Source organism: Cydia strobilella, chromosome Z (genome assembly GCF_947568885.1).
Source record: "Cydia strobilella chromosome Z, ilCydStro3.1, whole genome shotgun sequence".
Lineage (NCBI taxonomy): Eukaryota > Metazoa > Arthropoda > Insecta > Lepidoptera > Tortricidae > Cydia > Cydia strobilella.
The window spans coordinates 45,619,367-45,645,029 of NC_086068.1; the positions used below are offsets into that span (position 1 = coordinate 45,619,367).

Genomic DNA, 25,663 nt, shown 5'->3' on the forward strand with positions numbered 1-25,663 from the left:
TTCATGCGTCACGCTCTTAACAATGTCTTTGTTACCTTTTCATGGCTTGAACCGCTTTAGCTGAAATTTTGCATGAAGGTTCCTTGAATTGTTTTATATTTTGAAATGTAATCCTCTGGATAAGCGACAGAAAATAACTCAGTCCCAATCCCACACTTGCGTGCTATGGCTGTTCAAGAATTAGTTAGAAATGCTCTTTAAAAAAATACGACGACAAAACGTATTAGATTTACACTAACGTGCCGACAAGCATGGTACGAACTGCGCCAAGAAGGTTCAACCGTGTGTTCTGTTCTGAGGTGTACAGAAAGTTCGTTTATTGTCGTCGTGTAACGCTGCGTCTTACATAGGCGAACGAACGCGAAGCGAAGCGACGCGGCACGGCGCGGCCGGCCCAAGGCGTTCGCGTTCGCAACGAGATCGCCCACGTAGGACGTAGGACACTTCTATATAGGTATCAAAGGATTAATTAAGGCGCCGTGCCGCGCCGCTTCGCATTTCAATTTCAATTTTTCAATTTATTTATTCGCGTGTTGTTCGCCTACGTAGTACGCTGCGTTAGGTAATCCAACGTACATACTTATATAGCCGCATCTTTATCGGATTGCACCAAAATCCCTATGAATATATGGTTTAAAATTTGGCTTGGCACCGACTTCAAACATATCAGTTGGTAACGCATATACTTAAACATGGAACCCTAAAAAGGATAATATTTTATTTCATCCTTTTTGAAGTCGGTTTATCTTTTTTTATAAAAGTTTTTATTAAATATTAAATTAGAACTATATTTTCATATTCAGTTATTTTACATTGTTTGAATTCATTTTTTTAAATTACATCAGTTTGGGACATCAGCGGTTCTCAACATAAATTCACTTAGTGTAATAAGCTAAACCAATTAACATTTTCTTAAGTTTCCTTACAAATATTGCCTCACTAGCCGAGTTAATGACCTCTTTCGGAACGGTGTTATAAATTACACCCATGACACCGAGTGACTTCCGAGCTTTGGCCAGTCGGCAGCGCGGGACTAGCAGGCCCCCATTTCACCACGCCGACATTTGTCAGTGACATATGTCGAGTGACAATTGTCAAGTGACAGGTGACAAGTGACAATTTCGTAAACTGTTTTTGTATAGAAGTGCTTATAAACATGACAGGCATTTTGTTACAATAGGGTATTTGACAACATTAAAAATATATAACGAATTGCTGTCATCCTGAAAGATAATAAACTAATAAAGTATATTTCACTATATTTGAATGTAAATTATGTTTAGTTTTTGGAATATAAACGAAAGAAAATTTACTATTTTTTGAAATTTCATCAGGGACGTGAACGCTCTGTGATTGGTCAACGCTCGGATGACGTCATACGCGGGTAAACATTCTTGATTGCCTTGAGTGTTTTAACTGTTTTATTTGTATTTAGTTAATTTTAGTTATTGTTCCACAGTTTTCTGATATATTCCGATTTATCCGTATATCTAGTAGCACAATATTCATAAGAATCTCAAAATGGAGCCGAAATATGTGAAAGCTGATAGCGGCAACCTACCAGACAGACGCATTAATGGTTGCACTTTTCTTTAAAGATAATCCGGATTACTATGCTGCGGAACTTAGAAATGTAAAAACAGCTGTGTGAGTATACGTAGAAATTGTTTATTTACGAACATTTCGATTTCGATGATACGAATACGACGACGATATATATATAAAATACGATGACGAGAATAGTATCTCCATACTGCACTTTAGTTTGAAAGAAAAAGTATACTACTAACTACCTACTAATGCTGAAAGAGCTATGTTATGAGGTTATGTAGTAATACATTAAATACCTAGATCTTGTTTCGTTAAATACAACAAAATCCGCTGCTTTAACTATCATATTTATTTACAGTTAAATATTACTTACATCGAAGTGGTCTTCAAACCAAAAAAACATTTGTATGCGCTAAAATGCTCTTTGGGTCTCTTCGCGCTAGTTTTAACCACATTTTTCTTTTTTTGGGATTCCTTGGAACGGAAACAAACAATTTATCTGGATTTTTTATAGTCGTACTTGAACATTGCGGCACTATACACCATTTATATACCATTTTTTTTAGGTTTTAGATATTTATTCCTCAAAAGATTACAAGAATAATCACTTCCTGAGAAATACATGTTTACACTTAACTTAATACAAAGGAGAGTGTAATTAATAATAATTATACAAAATAATAAATACAAAGCCAATTCCAAAACAACTAAGCATACAACAATCTAAAACTATTATATTATTTGTTAAAACGAAAGCGGGTAGATATAAGCAACGAGACATGCATGCGCTTCTGCTAAGTAGCATTATAACAGGGTCGGTTAAACAAGATTAGTATCCAGTGGTTAACCGTCGGTTACGATCGGTAAGTTAATAACATTATTACATTTTACTTTATACAAGCATAATATTTTTGTGCATATTTATCATTGTTTCTATGTAGGTATTAAATTATAGTATTTTTATTTACAAAATGTTACAGAAATTCGGCGTTACATATAACTATATTACAATTTATTACATTTAAACACAACTATAAATTTAAAAATCCAGGTAAGTGTTAAAAATATATTGTTTGAGTGCCTTTTTGAATATTTTCAGACATTTTGCGTCTTTAATGTCTTTTGGTAGTTTGTTATACAACTGTGCCCCTTCATTTTTCAGTGAAATAATCAATTCAATGCACATAAACCATAAGATTTACTAAGGTCATTGACTGAGTTTACTCGCGTGTGACATCACACGTGTCACGTGATTAGCCCCTTTGCAAAAACAGCGTTTAAGGCGCGTTCAAAATAAATAAACTTTAACATTGTTGAAATAAAACTATGAAAACGGATTATATCGCGTATATTGAATTTATAATACATCCCGACGTTTCGAACTCTTTACAGCGTTCGTGGTCAACGGGTGACTGAGGAAAAACGACGGGATGCAAAAAAATTCAAAATACGCGATATAATCCGTTTTCATAGTTTTATTTTAACATTGTTTTTTTATATTTAATACAGGAAATTTCACGGAAATACCGCCCGCAGTCATGGCTTTCGGTCAGTTACCGTGATATTTTGTGTCAATAACTACACAAACTATACCAACTGATGAAAAGGCGCAGTTAAAGGGTTAAAGAGGTATTTCCCGTTGGATATATGGCGTTGGATATTACGTATCATTTTATGAGAATGAGAGAGAATGAGAAATTTATTGATAAAATTATGAATAATTTTACACGTCACACAGCATACACATCATTATCACAATAATACATAATAGAGTAGATTATCACAATATTAAATTATTCAGTTATTTTACATTGTTTAATTTATTTTTGAAATTACATCAGTTTGGGACATCAGCAGTTTTGAATATAAATTCGTTTATTGTGTAACAAGCTAAACAAATTAGCATTTTCTTAAGTTTGCTTACAAATATTGCCTCACTAGCTAAGTCAACGACCTCTTAGGAAAGGGTGTTATAAATCCTTACACCCATGACACCGAGTGACTTCCGAGCCTTGGCCAGACGGCAGCGCGGGACCAGCAGGAGGTGCTCGCCGCGCGTGTTGCGGCCATGGTTCTGCCCGCGAGTTGTATATAACCCCAGATTTGACCTTACATATTTGCAGGCTGTTAGTATGTAAACACATGGTAGCGTAAGTATTTTGTGCTCTTTAAACAATGACTGCGCTGGATAATCGTAGGGTTTATTTGAAATTATCCTAAGGGCACGTTTTTTTAATCTAAATAGTCCACTGCATTCAGCTGCAGTAGCCCATAGTTCTACACCTTGAGTTAAAATTGAGTGGAAATACCCATAGTACGCTATTCTGAGGTTTTGAGGCGTTAGAGATGGCGCGAGTCTAGAAAGGGCGAAGCACGCCGACGCTAACCTATCAGAGACCGCATCTATATGGGGGGTCCAGGTTAGTCCCGAGTCTATAGTAAAACCAAGATATTTTGCCTGCTCGACCTGTGGGAGTTTTATATTGTTTACGACTATTTCTAGTGGACATATACCAGTATTACGAAGTTGAAAATGCATAATATTAGTTTTTTCAACATTAAGAAGCATGCCGTTAGACGAGAACCACTTGGAAATGTTATGAATAACTTTATTCGCTTTAATTTTTAAGTTGTTGAAATTATTTGCGTTAACTATTATGCACGTTTCATCTGCGAACATAATATATTCAGGCTCAGGGCACGCCGTCATAATGTTATGATTAATATGTACCGTATCTGCAGTACAGTTCCAAAAGTCTCGTAAAATAGGTATTGAAGTAGAACAGTGTCACTTTGTAATATTGAAAGAAAAAAAAACGAAATGTAATTATTTTCAAAATTTGCTTTGGGGCTTTGGGGTTCGATATCAAGATATTACGTATCATTTCTGGTATATTGTAAAAAAAAATCAGTAAGGTATATCGTAGCTGGAGGATACAACCTTGATATTTTGTGTCAATAATTAAACAAACTATACCAACTGATGAAAAGGCGCAGTAAAAGGGTTAAAGAGGTATTTCCCGTTGGATATATGGATATTACGTATCATTTTATGATTAATATGTACCGTATCTGCAGTATAGTTCCATAAGTCTCGTGAAATAGGTATTGAAGTAAAACTGTGTCACTTTGTAAAATTGAAAAATTAAAAAAAAAAAAAACAATGTAATTATTTTCAAAATTGTTTCCTTGGGGTTAGACATGAGGATATCACGTATTATTTGTGGTATATTGTACAAAAAAAATCAGCCATATCGTATCTGGAGGAGCCCAAACTTGATATGTTTCGAAAATTCTTTGTTTTAATTTAAAAAAAATGGCCGAAATGTAATGATGTGATATATTTTTAAATTCGCCTCAAAAAGCCCTTTCGTATGATACCACACAACCACTCCCCCCACAGGGAATTATTTTAGGAACTGCGGGTCAAAAATTTTGTTTCGACCTCTAGTATGCGTGTGCCAAACGGCTAACCTGTACATCGATTTGCGGTTTTTCTTTGTAATTGGGGTCGAGCGGCTTCCGCTATTACATTTCATGACGATTTGCTACTAACTCGTTGTGTTCATGTCAATCAACTAATTTCACTTTCAGCTTATTAGGTATTCTAATCATACGGACTATTTATATTTCCAGACGTTTGGCTACTTATTCATTCTAATTCTTAGCCACCCAGCTAAATTGACTCTTTGCTGACTGAGTATTCTACTTTCATGTTTTCCAGCTGAATTGACTCTATGCCGACTGTGTATTTAACTTTTATGTCATCTAGCTGAAGTGGTCGTTTAGCGATAAGGTAAATATGATAGTAACCCATAAAAACAAATGATAATGTAAAGCTGAACCCATTGCGTTTAATTCCCTAGATTTGGGCGCACCTTAACAATAAAATAGGGACGTTAACAAGCAAAACTCAGTAATTTATGAAAATTATTCCCTGCGCAACTAGTCGCAGTCTATTATGACATGACGGACACACATTTGAAAAATAATAATGTTTTTATTTCCAGACGTATGATGTAAACTGTAAAGAGTGTAAAGTATGCAAGGAATACCTGCTCGCCTAGAGTGTTGGCCAGTTTCTCGGCAATCGCTTTCACTATCAATTCGCAGTTGTGACTGGGCACTGTTTGAAGTGCTTCGCGTAAAATCGTTACGTCCATTCTGAAATAAAAAAATTGTCTTAAATAACAATCAATAGTAATGGAAAATTATAAAAATGTCTGATAAATCTGCAGTAGGAATGCGTCACGTACTGATGCACGCTCAAGCAGGACATTACATTGTGGTTTTGTGACGAAATAAAAATACCAAAAAAAAGTAATTAAAAATCATACCTTTAAACGAGCAATTCTTGTATATATATATGTTTCTATCTATGTATATTTCGGGGATCTCGGAAACGGCTCTATTTCGATGAAATTTGCTATATGGGGGGTTTTCGGGGGCGAAAAATCGATCTAGCTAGGTCTTATCTCTGGGAAAACGCGCATTTTTGAGTTTTTATATGTTTTTCGAGCAAATCTCGGTCTCCCAGATATTATGAATAGTTAAAATAAAAATAATTGCAAAATGCAATATATGCAAAATAATTGGGCACTGGTGCCCGTAGGCGGCTTTGATTTCATTTTCATCACACTCGCTCAGTGAATGTGGAATTAAAAAAAAAATACAAAATATTTATTGCCAGAAAACATTGTTAACAAAATTTTCACAGTGACTCTGACACTAGGCTGAGCCTGTCCTGCCGAGTCCCTTACAGGAATTGCACGCAGGCTTAGCGGGAACTATGGAAAAAGCGTTTTCCCTAGGGAGTTATGAAGTTTCTAGTATTATAATTAACAGGTTTTTGTCTTTATACTTTATTTTTGTATCGCAAGTGTGATGAAACACATTGTGTGTAACTCGGGGCGCAATAATATTGCAAATGAGAGTATAGTTAAATCGCGACGGCTTGCCGGACGATATTCAATTTGCTTCATAGTCGCACGTTTATTCCGAAATAATTTGTTTGAAGGGCGATATCTTTAAAACAAATGACGGTTTTGAATTGACATAATTTTTTATTTTTTTCTAGTCTCATACCAGATAAGCAAAGAGGTTTTATTATTATTTTTTGTATCCTTGGATATCACGGGCCTATAAATCCCGGTCTTTTGATAGGCTTGCGTGGGGATATAGATCCAACACGTAGAGGCCCCTTGGAGAGCTTTAATGTCATGTAGAACGCTTGCTGGAACCCGTTCACAGGCGCAACAATAGACACCCATGAACCGGTCGCAGCAGGCATTGGGACTATTGCAGAAAAAGTGAACAGTATACCGGTCTATGGATTGAAGTTTGGGTGGACAATGAGACTGGGCTATTGTAAAGAACTCCGGACACCTGCCATAACAATGTTAAAACACGTTATCGAGGCAGGTGGTGACTTGCCGCTGACTAGATGGGCCCCTGAAACTGCCGTCGTGAAGACGACCAGGAGCAACACCGGTGTGAGCGGCTCAGGGGTGTCGAGAGGTGTGCGCCGCTTTCTACCCAGTGGCTGTTACCAGCCACTGTGCCAACTCGCGTCTTATGCATCTTTCACTTCCACCCCTGGAGCATATAGCTCTTACGAGTTCCCTCTGGACGGCCAATGAAGGCAAGCCAGAGCTGAGAGTCCTGCAGGTCCCCTTGGGGTCCACTCCGACCGACGAAGACACGCCGGAGACGGAGACCCTGACCGACTCTCTGGAGCACTCGGGTCCGTGGAGTCGTCACTCCCCAACAGCTCGCCACAAGCTGGTTTTAAATTTTATTGCACAAAAATAAGTACAAAAGGCGGACTTAATGCCTTGAGGCATTCTCTACCAGTCAACCACTGGGCCAAACAGAAATTAGTTTTGTACCATTTTACCTCCTTCTACTTCATGCCGCGAATATTTGTACCTCCCCTCGTAATTCAGCTACTCAACACGGAATGTCGCTATAATTAATTATTAATATCGCTTACTTATCATACGCGAGTCAAGGACTAAAGAAACCGGTATATATAGTCCGACCAGAAATTGTAGAAAGTTATCAATCTATATATATATTACGCGAGGCCGATTTTTGTTCATCCCATCAGATCTACAGTTATGGTTCGATTTTAATAAATTATATGTCATTAGATTCGTCTCATGCTACAGATTTGCAATAAGCTCTTAGTTTTTTGATTTTTTCCCGAAAAAGTACTAAAAAGTTAATTTGAAAAAATGTACCACGTGACCTTTGTTCTGACTTGAGATTGAATTGAACTCAAACCTATATCCAATGTATGTAAGGTATCCAATCCATTCAAATATTTGTTTTGAGACTGTAACATGCATACACCACATTAAAAATTATATTAAAACACCATAAAATTTTATTATTGTGTTTGACAACATGTCAGACATGTGTCATCCACATCAAAAAGCATATAATCACTACGTTCTAATCCACATCGTCATCACATCGTACTCATCAAAATGACACATGTTTATTTTATTGTTGCTTTGGCACATAGAAGGTAGGATCCTATAGAAGTAGCGTACCGCGTGCGCCCGTGAGGGACAGAATTTGTAGCCCACCAGGCCACCATAAACCATACAAATCGGTGGGGAAAAGCATCTATATTTACTTCAAAAAGCACGTACGGCGAGGTTTGTTCTTATGAGGATGTTAAATGATGTCAGATCTTTAAGGTAAACGGTCAGCCAATGGGGTTGGCCACTGTCAAAGGTTTGCAGAGATGGCGCCATCATAGCTTGCCCCTTTTTCTATAAGATTTGGTTTAAAGGGCTGGCATCCAGGGCATTAAAAAAACAAAAATTTGACACAATTCTAGGGATTGACAGGGCAAGCTATGCTGGCGCCCTCTGTTAATTATTTCGACCGGCCAACCCCATTTTCTGCATCGGTCCGCGCCCTTGGTGCAGTGCGGCGTATGTGCGATCGTGTGTAAAAGCCGTAACAGACTACCGCACCGCACCGCGATCTTGGTGCGCCACACCCATAAGTGAGAGCGAGAAAGAGAATATCTCGAAAAGCCGTATTGGTGCGGTCAAAATAACTCTTTCTCGCTCTAACTTATAGCTGCGTCCTTAACGTATGTACAATGACAACCTTGCACACTATCGATACGTGCGCCGCACCGCACCAAGGCTGCGGTGAGGTGTGGTAGTCTCTAACGGCTTTTACGATAGTCTGTTAAATACGGCTATAATATTTCTTTCTCGCTCTAACTTATAGTTGCGTCTTTAACGTACGTACGGTGACCACCTTGCGCACTATCGATACGTGCGCCGCATCGCACCAAGGTCGCGGTGAGGTGTGGTAGTCTCTAACGGCTTTTAAGATAGTCTGTTAAATACGGCTATAAAGCGGCTAACACATTACCGCACCCCACCAAGGTCATTGTGTGACGCACCCATAAGTAAGAGCGAGAAAGCAATATCCCTTTCTCGCTCTTACTTATAGGTGCATCGCACAATGACCAGTGCGGTGCGGTAATGTGTTAGGCGCTTAAGGTGGGCTGCCGTACGCCGAGAGCGAGAAAGAGATATTTTGACGGTACCAAGATAGCGGTCCAGTCGTTGTACATACTTTCAAAAAAGTAAATTTTATCACCGACCGGGCATTTTTTCATGGTCGGGTTTGCTATGATGGCATAACCCGACCATGAAAAAATGCCGAATGAAATGGAGGCGATGGCGAAATACCGAAATTTATAAGAGTGAAAGAGAAAAAACCGGCCAAGTGCGAGTCGGACTCGCCCACCGAGGGTTCCGTACTTTTTAGTATTTGTTGTTATAGCGGCAACATAAATACATCATCTGTGAAAATTCAGCTGTCACTGTTCGTGAGATACAGCCTGGTGACAGACAGACGGACAGCGGAGTCTTAGTAATAGGGTCCCGTTATTACCCTTTGGGTACGGAACCCTAAAAAGGATTATGCTGCCATACATGAAACTGTCAATACATGAATATGTCTTTCTCTTACCCCTGGTCGCTCGGTTTCATGTCTATAACTACGTGTATATACTAAGTCTATTATTAGGTCAGAGGGTCTACCGCAAAAACCGAAATTTGCAAATTGCGGGGATCTTTCTCTTTTACTCCAATGAAGGCGTAATTAGAGTGACAGAGAAAGATGCCCGCAATTTGAACTTCGATTTTCGCGGTATAGCCCAGACACGGAATGTCACGGAATGTTTGTAAAATGTTTGTAAACTTCAGTCTCATGAATAATAGGAAAAAGAGAATTAAATATAAATTATACTCTAGCCCTATGAAATTTTAGGCATGAGAGCCAAATGACAAGAAGGCATCCTATCCACGAAATCTTGATTTACCGTATCATATCGCGATCGCGTATCATGATTTTTAGTTTAGAAAGATGCGAAAAGATAGACAATAATTATGTCTTTTTTGCATCAAAACTAACGATCACAAAACATGCTGGTAGGTGCTACGCGACCGAAATATAATACGCTAAAATTATACAAACGTATCGCCATTTTATAAGAAACTTGCTTTTGCCCGCGACTTCGTCTGCGTGGAATTAGTAATTTGGGTATCTTAATTCTTAAACAAATCTGCTTTTTAATCCATCCTTTTTTCACCCCCAAATTGGTCCACACTATACATTTCCACCCCATTTTTTACACCCTTAGGGGATGATTTCGGGGATAAAAGTTATTTTATATCATTTCCCACAGCTCAAACCATCCCCATACCAAGTTTCATCTAAATCGGTTGAGCGGTTATTGATTCCCCATACAAATTTCCACCCCCCTTTTTACCCCCTTGAGGGGTGACTTCTGGGATAAAATGTATCCTATGTCCTTCCCCGGGACTCAAACTATCTGTATACCAAATTTCAACTAAATCGGAATAGCGGTTTAAGCGTGAAGAGGTAACACACAGACAGACAGACAGACAGACTTTCGCATTTATAATATTAGTATGGATAATTATGTATAAGATTTCATATTCTGTGGGTATAGTCAGCATCTAATAGATAGTGACAGCCAGTGATTCATCTGAAGACGTCACATTTCCTGATTTCATTAAGCGTTCAGTCTTAGGCTGCCTGTCCACAGGAGCGGAGCGAGGTGGCGGAGCGATGAGCGAGGAAAAAACTCCGCTCTGAAATTTTAATGAAATTCTATTGCTGGATTTTTTTCCCGCTTACCGCTCCGCTCCAGTGGACAGGCAACCTAACTTTTAGAACCATACTCTAGAGGCGTGTTGACGCCGCAACGGGTCTCTAGTAATACGTATTATTGATTATTTTCTACAATTATTACGTACGTATTATTACGTACGTACGTACGTAACTGTCACATTTTTGACGTAAAATAAAAACATGGCAACAATTTAGTATGGAATTTTTCAGTTTCTTTTAATTTATTTTCTAAAATTTTATGTCGCACTATAAGCTCTACGATTACGCATAGATTGTTAAGGATCCACAACCCACAACACAAGTAAGGAATCACGTTACACTGGAGTTTTCGAGAAGTCTAAACGCTTGCGAGTAGCCAACCGTTGGGAATAGGGATATTGACATGAATCGCGAATATATATAATTTTATGTTTTTACCATAGCAGGGAATATTAGAATGCTGAAAATCATATTTTGTAAGTGTAAATATGCGTAATAAATTAATTAAAAATAATTAAAAGTATTTCAAATAATGCGCAGCAACACGTGACTGCAAACGCAAATCGGAGCGCGTGGCGTCACGGCGTGAGAAACACGCACAGACAATTTTTCAAACCTGGCCCCTATTTCACCACAACGACAATTGTCGACATCACTGTTGCTGACGTCACACCACAGAAAATGGATTCAATGGTCTTGATACTTTTGAAATTTTCTACCATATTTACGGTCTATGAAAAATGTAAAGGGGCCCACTGACTATCAGTCCGCCGGACGATATCGGCCTGTCAGTTGTTCGGAACTGTCAAATTTTTGTTCTAACTGACAGGCCGATATCGTCCGGCGGACTGATAGTCAGTGGGCCCCTTAAGCTGCGCATTATGATAAAGTAATTTAATTCCAACAATAGATGTCACTGTTATTATTATTTTATTTTATTTTATTTATTTGGGGCATCAACAGCAATACAAAAATTAATACAAATCATAGTGAACAGAAAACATAGCCAATAACAGATGTCCACAAAAGTACAATTAACATGCAATAACTAAGTGGAATCACAAAAAAAAAAAAATTTTATTTTTGATAAATCATATTTGTAGAATGTGACATCTGGCGTCAAACATATTTTGGCGATTTTCATATTTTCTAAGGCGAGGAGAAGATTAGGAAGGAGAAGATTATACATTTTTTAATCAGATTTTTGTACTGACAGTTGGTGTGCCAGAGTCTGTTTAGCAAGTGAAGGAGGGAACAGAACAGGGTTTATTAGAGGTCAGAATAAAGGACAAACTAATTACCAGGTTTTGGAATTGGTTGAAGAGTGGACTCTAGCAGCTTACATTAATCAGATACAATGCACGAAAAAGACAATGGATTGTCACTGTTGTAAATTGTCAAAGGTACCTTTCGGATTCAGTCTATTGCTGTTAGAATGTGTCTCAGTAAACTGAAAGAATCTTGTTTTATCGTGGAACAAGTTTAAATGTTTAATAATATAATAGGAATAGGTATACAGTTTTATTTCAATAGGTATACAGGTTTGTTCACGTGCGTGATGCAAAAACTGATGCCCGATTCGTGTCTCGCCCATAGATGAAAGGATATAATAATAGCACAATCGGACTAAGTATAACCTCGAAATCCTTGCAAAGTTATGAAATTTGGTATGTATGTTAATTAAAGGTCTCTTTTTCATGTCCACACTATTTGACATTTGGGGACCTCGAGGAATCGCAGCCATCTTGGAAAATGTGTACCATCCTGGAGAAATTTGCGTTTTACTCTAAATATACATTCTCTATGAAAATATGGTGTAAGGCAACATTAAAGCTTATTAAATTCTACACAAAAAAGTCCTAGATATCTTTGCGGAAAAAATACATCTTGTTATAGAAAATAATAGCTGAATCCAGATTTAGCGCTTATACCCTTTCAGGGGATATTCTCTTCATATTAAACTTGGAGGAATATGAATTCCACTTTTGTCTATACATTTGTACACGTTCTACCCCAATATCAACATTTTACTCGACTGCGACTTAAACAGAAAGAAGGGTTATGGGTTTAAATACTGAAAATCAGTACACCCTGTAGGTCAGGATACTGGACGGATTTTTTAAAATGACATACCGGTAGATTCCTCTTGCCCTTCACAACCTGTTTCCACTTGTTTTATTAAAGAAAAATCAATACAGCCGCTTTGAGAGGACGTCGAATAGTTAATCATATTTTTACTTCTAAACTATTGAGTGAATTTCAATAAAATAGACATCAGTAGATCCATAATTGGTACACGAGTGCTATGCATTACAAATTTACTAAAATAAATGGAAGAAAAATGTTTAGGACTTAAAAATGTGACTATAAAAACAGATTTTTATTTATTGATGTGTAATTACACTAAGGATCCGCACATTTATACACTTTGTATTCATATTTAATAATAAAAAATAAACAAATTATTTAATAAGCTTCTAAGGAACGCCTAGAAAGTGCGTTTTGTTTATATGAACTTGACGTCACTAGGGACGCCATGACACTTACAAGCGTTTTGGAGCGAATTTAAAATCTAAAAACTAAAATGTAGTGTTTTCCTAGTATACCTTTATTAAATGCAGAAATATGTTATTCATAGTAAATAATTTATGATTCTTAACATTATAGGACAGTTTTTCAAAATCTGTCATCATGCCTATTAAACAGGCATCTACATTTAAAACATAATAATGTGGAATTTAAAGAAGAAGTTCATAAGTTAAGTATGCCTATACCTATTAGGTGTGTTCAATTTGCTGTGAAACCTTAATCTAAACCTATGTTATATTGTCTACATATGGTGCAAGTATTAAAATGTTTCATTCAACTTCCCGTAATCAATTGTAAACATTGCCTTTTTTCAGCTTGAATAGCCTCGTGCTGATTTTTTATTATTGTAAAATTATTTATCATGCGGAAAATTTGCTCCCGCACGCCCTTTTTATAAGATTTTACCATGGTTTCCCCGTTTATCACAAACCACAAGTAATCCAACAAATATTTAATACGATTCCGACAATACACATGCCATATGAATGACCAGGGGGGCGAAACTTAAAAGGGGGGTACCTTATACATGGAAGCTAGCGCCGTCGGCATCAGATTCCCAACAAAATTTCCTCACCGGATGGTTCCAAAGAAATCAAACAGATGGTGTCAACGCGGAAATAGTTATTTGTGCAACAAGAGAGGAAAGTTGGTTTTTCTTGCGAGTGTTTATTTTGAGTCCCGAGAAAAAGAAAGATTCTAAGGTAGAATCTTGAGCGTAGCGAGAGACTCAAAAGCACGAGATGAAAAATAACTTTGCTCTCGTGTTGCACACATAATTTTTCACCTCAGTAGTGAGAACATATTAAAGGTTAAAATGTATTTCGAATTACACAGAATAAACAGAAAAAAAAGTATTATAATATGTACGATACGATAAGATACGATACGAGACGGGACGGGACTGGACCGGATCGGACCGGACCGGACCGGACCGGACCGTACCGGACCGGACCGGACCGTACCGTACCGGACCGTACCGTACCGTACCATAAAAAAAATGAAATAAAAGTATGAAGTTCATGGCCTTCACTAAATTAAAAAGCTACATTGTTTTACTCCAGGGAGTGACGAAAGTAGGCTTGTTCGAGCTGCTGAGGTGAAAAATATGTTTACTCCTTAATCTGTGGTGGCTTAAAAAACTCGCACCCAGGCCATAATTGTTAAAAAGAAAAAAAAAACTGCATTTTTAACACAAATTCCGTTTCAAGTATAACACGTTTAATTTTTTTTGTTATTAAGGTACCTCACATTTTTTTTATAGTTTTAATATAATTTAATTTATATGAACATAATATAATCGTTTTTATTAACAACAAGGTCAACAAGTAACTAAATAGTTTCATTTCACCAACTTCACCAAGTGCCCTACGTGAAACGAAACATTAAAAAAAGTCATAGTAACCTTCAAACTATAAAACCAAACAGAAAATTTAATTTTTTGAATTTTAATTAATAATTTAGGTATAATCACTATAAATTGTTGAAAATGAGTGCGCCTGGGAGAAAGAAACGATTTTGCCTCTTCGACTTTGCGAATTAAAACAATATCACTCCGAAACGCGTCAATGCTTCGTGGCTCGTGCTAACTAGTTACATTATTTACGTCCCAGTTTTAATAGTGGATTTATATTATTTCTAACTAATTTACTATAAGTGCTACCCGTAGAAAATATCTTTTGGTTATTATGCATGCAAGTAATAAAAATAAACGACATTTTTACACATCGTGTTTTTACTTTTGCGATTAAAATATTGTTTCGTGATACCATTTATAAAAGACTGGTATAGTAAATCGTCACTGAATGTGAATAGGTATTACATATTGGCGCCTTTTTCCTTGACCGTTTACAGTGCGCTACAATAAGGTGTATTCATTTTTCACGTGACTGCTTTGCAATAAGGTGAAATAATAGAAACCTCTTTGTAGTTCACTGTAAACGGTCAAGGAAAGAGGCGCCAGTTCTTATTAGTATGCATGTGTGCCACGCACACATACGTAAAGGTTAGTTGATCCAGTATCCGCTTGGGGCGTTTGTGTAGACGTTTTTTGACATTTACTCGCGAGTTGGCTCTCTTTTACTATACATATACTATTATACTCTTTGTGAATGACGTTTAGTGACTGCTAAAACATTGTCATATATAATTTTTAATTGAATGACAGTTGCAGATTTTGGTTGGTTTGACTCTATGATATTACTGTTTGCCATTCACAGTAGAATTTGACAGATAGAGTTTGACGTATTAAACCTTATAGCGTATTTAAGTTTAATAAGTACTGCCCTTAAAATTGTGTATGAAATTACAAGCAAATATCAGCCTTCGTGAATTAAGGACCTTAGTCCGATAATGAAGCTTATTTAAAGATCATGAACTAGAAATAAAGTAGAATTTTACTTATGCTGTAATTTTGTAATGCGACATGCTAAAGACAGACCAAAATATTTGAAGCGATAGAATAAGGTTCACTAATAAAATTGCTGCATGTATTACCTGAAGTCTTTGTCAACTGACGTATCTGAGCCATCCGGAGCCAATATTTCGAAGAGGTGGCCCAATGTGTATAAGACTAGTTTAGCCAATCTGACTAAAGATAGATAGCCCACCCTGAAAACAAGCATTTTCAATATAAGTTAAATATAACAACTGAAACACAGTGTAAGAGGAGTTGCACTGTAATTCTATTAGTACCTTCTTGTGTGAGACGAAGCTCCTTGTAGAAAGTCTTTGTCAGCCAAACACTGAATTAATAACGGCGCCTTTTTAACACAGGCCAGTTGGAAACTCCGACTGCGATCTAGTTTGGTGTCCGACGACGGCATCACCATACTGTACAGCACCTCAACGTTGTACGCGACTGTGGGCGGCGCAGGCCCGTATAGCAAGTCCCTTAACTTGCCATCCTCGCGACTGAGTAAAGCCTCTGTCAGTTTATCCATCTGAAATCAGAGAAGACTTTTCTTTACTAGGTTACATCAATTCGTTTGGTAAGACAACCCCATGACTAGAGTGATATAACGCTATAAATCGCCACGCTGTTTCCGAATCGTCAGTGGTTAAGAGTAATGAGTGTAATTTACTCAAAACCTGTACATTTTTCGTTTCGGATAAAATGGGTTTCTGTATCAGTAAAACACACCAATAATATAAGATATTTTTTCTACTCGTCGAGTATAATCTGTGTATTACGACTTCACATGCAACACTACAACCTTACTCTTTTCAACGTTGGATAGTCTATGGCACTTCCGACTCAAGCATAAGAATTTTATCGATACGGTTTAGTCAATTATAAAAATTTTGAAAATAGAACTTCATACATTTCAGTAAAATATTTCTTGTTTAAGGAGACTCGATTCAATGCAAATTAGTCTACTTAAACACGCTGCTGCGTCGTATCTGCTTTGTGATTGGTTGGCCAACAATTGCTTCATAAGTCATAAACGCGCATGTGACACCCTTCATATAGCAACATCCATAACCTACGAAAACCGCTTAGCGTTGCTTGTTAGTCTCCATAGGCTACGGTGGCCAAAATCGAGAAAAAAACTGTCTTAAAATTGAATTTAGCGCGGAGCAGGTACCAGGGTCTCATGAGTTACGAGGAGGTGTCGTTGACCAACCCGCCGGGGGCGCCGGGCTCGGCGGCCGGTGCGCGTACGAGTATGAAGGTATCGCGGGTCGCGGCATCTCGCGTATCTTAGCTCTCAGAATAATGACTAAAGCAAAGAAGCCGGGCAAAAATAAAAGCTTGGTAAAAGATATCGTATTCACAACACGTTATTACTTTTTGTCTATGAGTGAGTGAGACAACAATCCGCAAGTTCTTTCGTTTTTTTCAGTATTGTCATAAGATGAACTGAGGGAAATGTCAAATGGTCCTATGTGGTTCTATAATATAATCCAGCCAAATAAAATATATGTTCGTTATTTCACAGGTAGGTGTCAACTGTAACAACTTGACATAGTCGTATTATTTTAGTTGAAATATTTCGGGATGTTTCAGCGGTCATCTTGGTTTATTTTAATAATATTGTTGCTATTCCTGAAAGATTGTTGGAAAACGTGCTGAGTTTTTATTTGTAATGGTTTGAAGTTCCCTTTGTGATAATGTCTTGTGTGATCGAGGTCTGTAAATTGCATACAGGAAGAAAAGAAAATACGCACGAACCGATAACCTTTAATCGGTGAGTTTTGTTCAATTTTGAAGAAATTAATTTATAGGACCTGACCCTAAACATTGAAATCGATATGTTGTTTATGTAATTATTACTTGCATTCAAGTCTATATAGATTTTTGCATATATTTTCGAACTTTTCTGCTAAGTATGAAAGGTTATATTTTTGGCATAGTGATGTATCGACCTCAGATCAATAACCTATCTACATTTACAGCTTTCTTATAGTTTGGCCCAGGACTGTCTCATTTTAATTGATGAGTACAGTCAAGGGCATAAATATATATACATTCCCAGTCTCAAAAATATGCGTACGCTCAGACAATAAAATCGTGTTCACATATTTTTAAGCCATTTGTCTGGATCGATATTTTTGCCTTCGACTGTACCTATAGTTTTCTTTGTTCTTATTTACTGACAGATTGTGTTTGCCAGACTATAGTTTAATACTAAAAACCGGTCAAGTGCGGGTCGGACGCGCGCACCAAGGGGACCGTACTTTTTAGTATTTGTTGTTATAGCGGCAACAGAAATACATCATCTGTGAAAATTTCAACTGTCTAGCTATCACGGTTCATGAGATACAGCCTGGTGACAGACAGACGGACAGCGAAGTATTAGTAATAGGGTCCCGTTTTTACCCTTTGGGTACGGAACCCTAATAAAAAAGACATTAATGATCATTGATGAATGGTCCTTTTATTATTATTGTTGGTCACAAAACTCAACTTTTTATTTCAGATTTCCAAAGGACGAGGAATAGGGGATATTACGCAATGTTCTGCCACCAGTGCAGCACTAGCTTTTTTAGTGCACCGTAGAGTAACTTATTCATACTGTACCTTTAACAGGTTTTTGACAAGTTTTCAGGGGACCTACCGGAAAACTCTAATCCGAAATTTAGTTATCTAGCTGCCTCTTTATCGCTCGAATACGCAAGAGTGACCGAGATGTTAGATAACGAAAGTTCGATTTTCTTGTTTCGCGATAGACCCTCAGATTGTGATAGTGGCGCCACCTACGCCGAGTTTCGCGTAATATTCCCTATTATTAAATAAAAAAAATATATTACACGAACGTTTTTTTTTTTTCATTTCCTATTTGGTACAGTCAGCTGCAGAGAAAAGGTACTCCACGTCCATACTAATTTACAGAACTTTGTATGCAGGGGGGGTGCCTTTTCTCTGCAGCTGACAGTACGTGACTAGAAACTATACTTAGTCTTTTAGCATTAGAAAAAACGGTAAACCATTTCCACGTGTCTTTTTATTGACAAGTTTTTTTATAAATATAGCAATATTTTACTTATGAAAGCAAAAGTATGTAAATGATCGTATATTACCTATATATTTGTTGTGACTTATTTTCAGTGTTTTTCGATAAAACTACACGTTAAGATCGCTCGCCTTCTTTCTAATGATAAAAAATCGAGAGGTATAGTTAGACGGTTCTGAGTGGTAGACTGCAAATGAGATAAAAGCTATATTAGGTACATGCATTAATCCTCATATCAGGCGGCTCTTTGATTCCAAGGATTGCATAATTTTTATACTTTTTAATGATTTTTAGAATATCAAAATTATAAAAAGTATAAAAGTTATGCAATCCTTGTATTCCACGCATTTCATTTCATTTCATTTCAACGAGCCGCCTGCTACAGATTTCTTGAAATTGCCGCGTTTTTTCAAGTTCAACTTTCATTAGCCAGACTATTATCAATTTGCCAATTTCGTGATTATTCTTTTACACGGCACATAAACTTATGCATAATTTATCGATATAAAAAGTCGACACAGTTACATCCCTAGCAAATTATCAAACTTATGACACCGTACGTAAATGAGAAATAACAAGCATATATGCATCTCTTTTCGGCACATTATCTAATTCGTAAGGAAGTAAAGTACGGGTATACATATTTGCGAAGCATTTTTGCCCGACTTCTATGCTTTAGTCATTATTCTGAGTCTTAGCTGTATACTTTTGGTTTGTTTACTTAAGTATATGATTCTACTAGTTGAAAATATTATTTTTTTGTCTCGTAGAAAAAGTATTGTATACAATAGTGATATAATCAAGCTTTTCAATCTCGTACCTTAACTTAAGCAACTCAGCAAGCTTCGTTGCTTAAACACGGTACTCGACTGAAAAGCTCTCTATTATATCACGATTGTATAAAATACTATTTCTCAACACTCATCTAATATTTAAGAATTAGTTTACCCACCGTAAGTTTGTGTGCCGGACAAATTTGGGAGAGTAGATGAGCAGCTTCCATTAATTGGGGATGTTTTTTCATAACGCCAACATGTTCCAGTTCCAATATGAATGGTATATACCAAGTACCTTGCGCGAAAAGCTGAAATCAAACCCATCAATATATGAACCCGCTGACTTAATAATCAAATAACAACAACTACATTATTTGCTACTTGTTTAACACTTTCTTAAAATAGTTATTTACGATACAAGTGCGGAAAAGAGGAAATTCGAAACGAGTGGCGATAAATTAAAACACGACCGCAGGGAGTGTTTTAAATCGACACGAGTTGTGAATTACCTATTCGCACGTGTATCGTACAACGTTTTACAGTACATATGGCCCTTTAAACTTTCAACATATGCACGAAAAGTGCTATTTGACGCACTAGTGCGAGAAAGTAGCACCATATGTACTGTAAAATATATTAACAAGTGGTGATGGCATCAATTCTAAGAATAGGAGAAGACAACACTACGAGTAAGACTCACCACTCCGGGCAAGGCGTGCTCAGGCGTGGGCGGCGCGGGCGGCGACGACGTGCTGGAGTCGCTGCTTGACTCGCTGCCGCATGTGGGCAGGTGCCCGTCATACACTTTGGCGACGATCACAGTTTTGTCCCGGACCGGAATTTGAGAAAGAATTTTACGATCGTGGGTCGAATCTAAGAGTTCTCCATTTAAATATAGTTCTACCTTATTTACAAACAATTCTAATTTTGTATTAGTGTCTGAAGCACATTTTAACCTGAAAACAAAAATTAAAACCAGATAGAAGATGATTGAGATGCTCCCTTCCAGCACCAGAAATTTACACGTAAATAAACTGCAATATTTATTTTACTAGACTATCAAAACTACGAAGCTAAGTTAAATCAAAGAGGATATAATAGGATAGAGCGGTACTGTCATAGTAAATTTTGTAACCACAGTAAATTCCCTGCCATCTATCGACACACTTTAAAACTAAAAATGAAGATTTATAAAAATACAATAAAATCTATTTTAAAATGGATAAAATATTTTTTTATTCGCATTAATTATTTTTATATGATTTTGACCCATGTTCTTTCACTGATATGCGTTAAAATTGTTAAATAACGAAACCGTCAACGCCCTCTATACGAGAGTAGGCCAAAGGTAGTGGCGCCATTTGATCGAGAATCAAATTTTCGTGATTTTCGAGGCACGATTTTTCCTTAGACTGTATCCATCTATTACGGAGTTATATCTATCTTTGGTTAAATAAAACTAACCTTCTTTGGATTGCCGCTCGCAACGAGTATAAAGCCTCGTTAAAGTGTGAAAATAGCTCGATATCATCGAGTTGTCTTTGGCCAGTTTGAAAATTAAATCTGACTATAATAGTGCATTGTCGGCCCCTACCCGATCTGTACATCGGTAATATTTGCCTTTCTGCTGAAAACCTTCTATCACATTCATTTATATATTCCTGTATGGCACGAATGACTCTACACATTCTAGTACAACTTTCAGTCGCATCTGAAAAAAAAAGGTTGAATTTAAAACGGAAGTCGAAATAATTTGGGATGGTTTCAAAATAAATAATAAGTATCTTTCTCTTTTACTCCAATTAAAGCGTAATTAGAGTGACAGAGAAAGAGGTCCGCAATGAGGGCTATCGTTTTTTTGCTCACCAGTTGACGCCTCTGTTGGTGGTGGTCCAAACGACAAAAGAACAGCTGTCAGTCATTGAAGTGACAAGTGACATTTGACATTTCGAACTTTGCGAAGACCACCATCCACACTAGCGCCCCTAGCGGCGAATTCATACGCGTTAGCCCTCATTTGTGTTCGCGATAGGTCCTCAGAGCAGTGACACAGTCACATACCTTCGTAGACGTTGATATCCGTTTGAAGGCGCTGCGTGCGCGCGCAGCACTGCGTGAGGAAGGCCTCGTGGTGCGTGGCGGGCGCCACCGCGCCGCTCACGCACGTGCACACCTCGCGGAGCAGCTCGATCCCGCGCGCTGAGATCTCGTCGTCGCACTCCGTTATCACCTGCAACGAATGCCTCCAACTTAAACTAAGGTTACATCGTTCGATAGATACTCTGTGATTCATTCAGAAGCCGCATGACCTGTATTACAGGCATTACAGCCATCTAGTGGTGATAGTTGAAGCGTAACAAAGCATTATCTATTCCTCGAAATAATTCAATGGGAAACAATGGTAATTTGCGTTGTTATTTGCACTGATATACTGAATATATTTGAATTATGAATATTACTTACCCTCCACAAATAATCTAACCCTATGAGATCAGCATCGTTAAGCAGGAAACTCCGTCGTTTCACTCGGAGCTTTCCTTCTTTTGAATTTACTGCTTTGAAGAATCTATAGTAACAAAGAAACAAAATTATATATAATTTACATTATATATTTATATATAATAAATACATTTTCAAACATGTCGCTATGTTACCTTTCGAAACACTTAATGCCAGCATGTGTTAATAAATTTGGAGATAAAGTCATGATATTCCGACGAAAAAAATGCAAATTGATATTAGGATCTAGATCGGGTTCCTCGCCCATCAGCTTGCTGAACCAACGAAAGCAGGCTTCGCGGTCCCCTAGGTGTGCCGGCCGCTCCGCCAGGCACGACCATATTTGCTTAGCCTGCAACAACACTCTCATTAATTCCACCAAGTTCCAGTCCATTGTTACGCAATTTCACTGAGACCTTGGAAGTTCATGTACCTACCTAATGTAGTCATTTATAACGAAAAAATAATTTGTACCAATAGGCAGGATGTCAGTCATTGAAAGTCACTAAAATATTATATTTATTTAATGAAATTTAGTCGTAGAATACGAAAAACGCATTTATTTATTTTATATATTTGGCGAGATTAGTAAATGTTTTGTGAAAATAAAATTACAAAATACGCAAGTCGGCCATGATTTGGTGAACACCAATCAGAGCGAATGACGTCACGTTCATGTAAACAAATATCCAAAGTACTGAAATTACTGGTTCTCCTGCTATCTGGGGGCACGGCCGTGCCCCCGCCAAGACGAGACAAAGGGCAAAAGGCAGTGCATATCTTTTCTCGGCACGTTTCGCCGTATTTTCGAACTCTCGTAGCTTCGTCTTGGACAATGCTAGAGAGCTGTAATTTTTTGTATACCATGTACTCAGTAGACTTATCAAAAACACCAAGTTTTATTAAGCTACCTATTATACTACCTTAATTTTCACTGTCCGAAACACATGAAATTCGCGTCAAAGAAAATACAGACTACTTCCTGAAGTCTTAGAAGGCTGAAATTTGGCATGTAGGGATGGGTCTGTATGCAGACACATATGGTGACCAGAAATCTGTAACTTTCGCCCTGCAACCCCTTAATATGGGGGTACCTAAAAATACCTCTAATCCTGAAAACATTGGTTCCTAAAGTCCTAGAATCGTGAGATTTTGTGTGGTAGCAGTGATCGGAATGCTAATAAAAAAACAACACACGGCCCGGCTTAATGTTAACAGAAGGCTGGTTGAAAAAGTGATCGTATCTACATACATGTAGAAGCTTATATTATATAGCTAAGTGCAGTGCCACACTATGACACTACGGATTGGTAATGAACTATTACATATAATGACATAGCTAAACTAAGCTCATAGAGTACTTCTACAAGTACACAAGAGTTTCGGTAGATGTCACCTTAATTAGTTTAATTATTATATCATAGAATTGAGAGACTTAATCTATCTAGATTAGGTAAGTATTAGGTATTTGCTTTGGTATTCGTATGGACTAATACCTACTTATTGTACCTTGTTAAGATAGGTTTTAACAGTCGCTTTTCCGGAAAGGAAAACATCGCGAGGAAACGGGACTAATCCTAATAATGGCAGTCACTTTCGTAAAAAATTGTACCTTGATATTAGTTGCCAAGCGGACCCCAGGCTCCCATGAGCCGTGGTGTGGCTAAAAATGCCGGGATAACGCGAGGAAGATGATGAACTTTAAGCACAAGGGAGCTGTGAGCTGTACAACCTCGCGAACAAAGCCTAAATAAGTGTAGCCTATTAGAAAAAAAAACAAAACTGTATTGTCACAAAAATTATTTTACCGAACTTAATTAGCAGTTAAATCGTCTGAATGCGAAGGCCGATGGCGAGCACTTCGCAAGTAGGTGTTTGTGGAAGTCGCAAGAACCATGCATGCATACACTTCATGCATGCATGCTTGTAGGTACTAAAGTTTTGTGTTTGAACACTACAGAAGCGCGCCTCTCTTGGTCACTTCTGACCTTAATATCTTCGCGGAGCTCGACCTTCGGCCAAACCGTTCGCCATGAAGATACTTGGAGACGTTGCGGGTAGCGTGTACCTGTCATACGCTCCGGGCATACGGCCTTCAGTAGCCAAAATGGCAAAAACGGAATCCTTAGTTTTGTTTAGTCCGTCTGTCCGTCCGGTCTTCCGTCTGTCTGTCCATATGTGACAGCCATTTTGGAACATTATGTGTATTTTGTGAGCAGACTATGATCAGTTGTTTTATAAACTACATTACATACTCGACTGACGACGTTCATGTGACTCGTGTCTCACGTAACAAAATATTGTTAATTAAATTAAATTTGGCAAAATTTTCATTATATTAAAAAAAATAAAGGTGAATATATGAAGGAAGGAAGGATATCATAATAGGAAGTTTGCAGGCACATACGACTTTTTGTTTTCGGATGACAGTACCATCAAACAGTTCCCAACGATTTAGAAACTCGCATGCGTGTAGAGATCTCGAATAACCAGAGTAACGCGACCGTAAGATCCGTAACAATGTATGCATATTCAGAGAGCTCATTTATAATTATATACCGGTTTCTTTACCTCTTGACTCGCGTGTGATAAGTGAGCTATTTTAATATTTTTTCAATAAATTCTTCTCACAAAATTTCCCGAAAATAAGTTGAGTAATACGTACGACTTACACAGAAGAACAGCCGGAGACTAGAAAATAATTTTGCCCAACTGTAACGAATACCTACGCTTAGCTCGCACTTCGCACTCGCTAAATTCAAATTTTAATTTAAAAAATACATGTCTTGGGATCAAACTCGAATCGTCGCACTACAAAGCCGCGGTTTTCCAACAGCACTGCGGTAGCACGTACGTACCCACACAAAATTCACTAAAATCGGTTGAGTGAGCTGAATCGGAGACCTTAACTAACGCTTAGGTTAACAATTCCGATTATGATAATAATGCTTTAAAATTTCTAGAAACTTACAACTTATAATACATAAAATTCCTGACTTATAATTTATATAGGCTCTACATAGATGGCGCTACCAATACGTAACTTTTATAAAATTTTGATAAAATCTAATGTTAAAATATTTTAGAATTATGCCTGCTTATATATGATCCTGTATTGTCGTAGATTCTATAAACGAATAAGTCATTTCTAGCTGGTATATCAACTCTTACAAAAATGAATGAAATCCCACCAAAAACATTTCATGTAAAGTGTTGCCAAGACTAGGCGCATAAAGCTTTTACACTCAAAAGCTATCAGATCCCGTAGTAGGTACCAAGACTTTTACTCTGTAAGTCCTAACTTTATTAGCTCTAACTGTATAAAGCCAACATCTTGGTCAAACGTACATAGTGGAGTCAATATAAAGTTTAAGTTACATTAAATGCACACTCAAATTTTTCTACATGGGTGAATTCTATATCATATTGAATACCCGTCTGTAAAGTAACAACTTGATATCAGTTCCCGTTTTTGAGAAATAAAACTTTTTTTTAAATCTTTTATACTACTTAAACAATAATCCCCACATAAGATATTTTTCGTAGAATGGGTTATAAATCTTATACGACTACACGGTCAGAATATCTCTCGACAATAATGTAAATTATAGATTTATTGAA

At 37.4% G+C, this 25,663-nt stretch overlaps 1 protein-coding gene across 4 annotated transcripts in view; it reads right to left on the bottom strand.

Moving 5' to 3' along the window:
• The window catches only part of LOC134754800 (probable ubiquitin carboxyl-terminal hydrolase FAF-X), a 157,463-nt gene that overhangs the window by 92,946 nt on the left and 38,854 nt on the right, over positions 1-25,663 (bottom strand). For all 4 annotated transcript variants that reach the window (XM_063691168.1, XM_063691167.1, XM_063691169.1 and 1 more), the window contains 9 exons: positions 22,198-22,394; positions 22,007-22,109; positions 21,605-21,773; positions 21,008-21,254; positions 20,244-20,499; positions 19,720-19,851; positions 16,006-16,253; positions 15,808-15,921; positions 5,607-5,715 (listed from right to left, as the gene is read on the bottom strand). In XM_063691168.1, the coding sequence (XP_063547238.1) occupies positions 5,607-5,715; positions 15,808-15,921; positions 16,006-16,253; positions 19,720-19,851; positions 20,244-20,499; positions 21,008-21,254; positions 21,605-21,773; positions 22,007-22,109; positions 22,198-22,394 (1,575 nt within the window). The remainder of the gene's footprint in view (positions 1-5,606; positions 5,716-15,807; positions 15,922-16,005; positions 16,254-19,719; positions 19,852-20,243; positions 20,500-21,007; positions 21,255-21,604; positions 21,774-22,006; positions 22,110-22,197; positions 22,395-25,663) is intronic.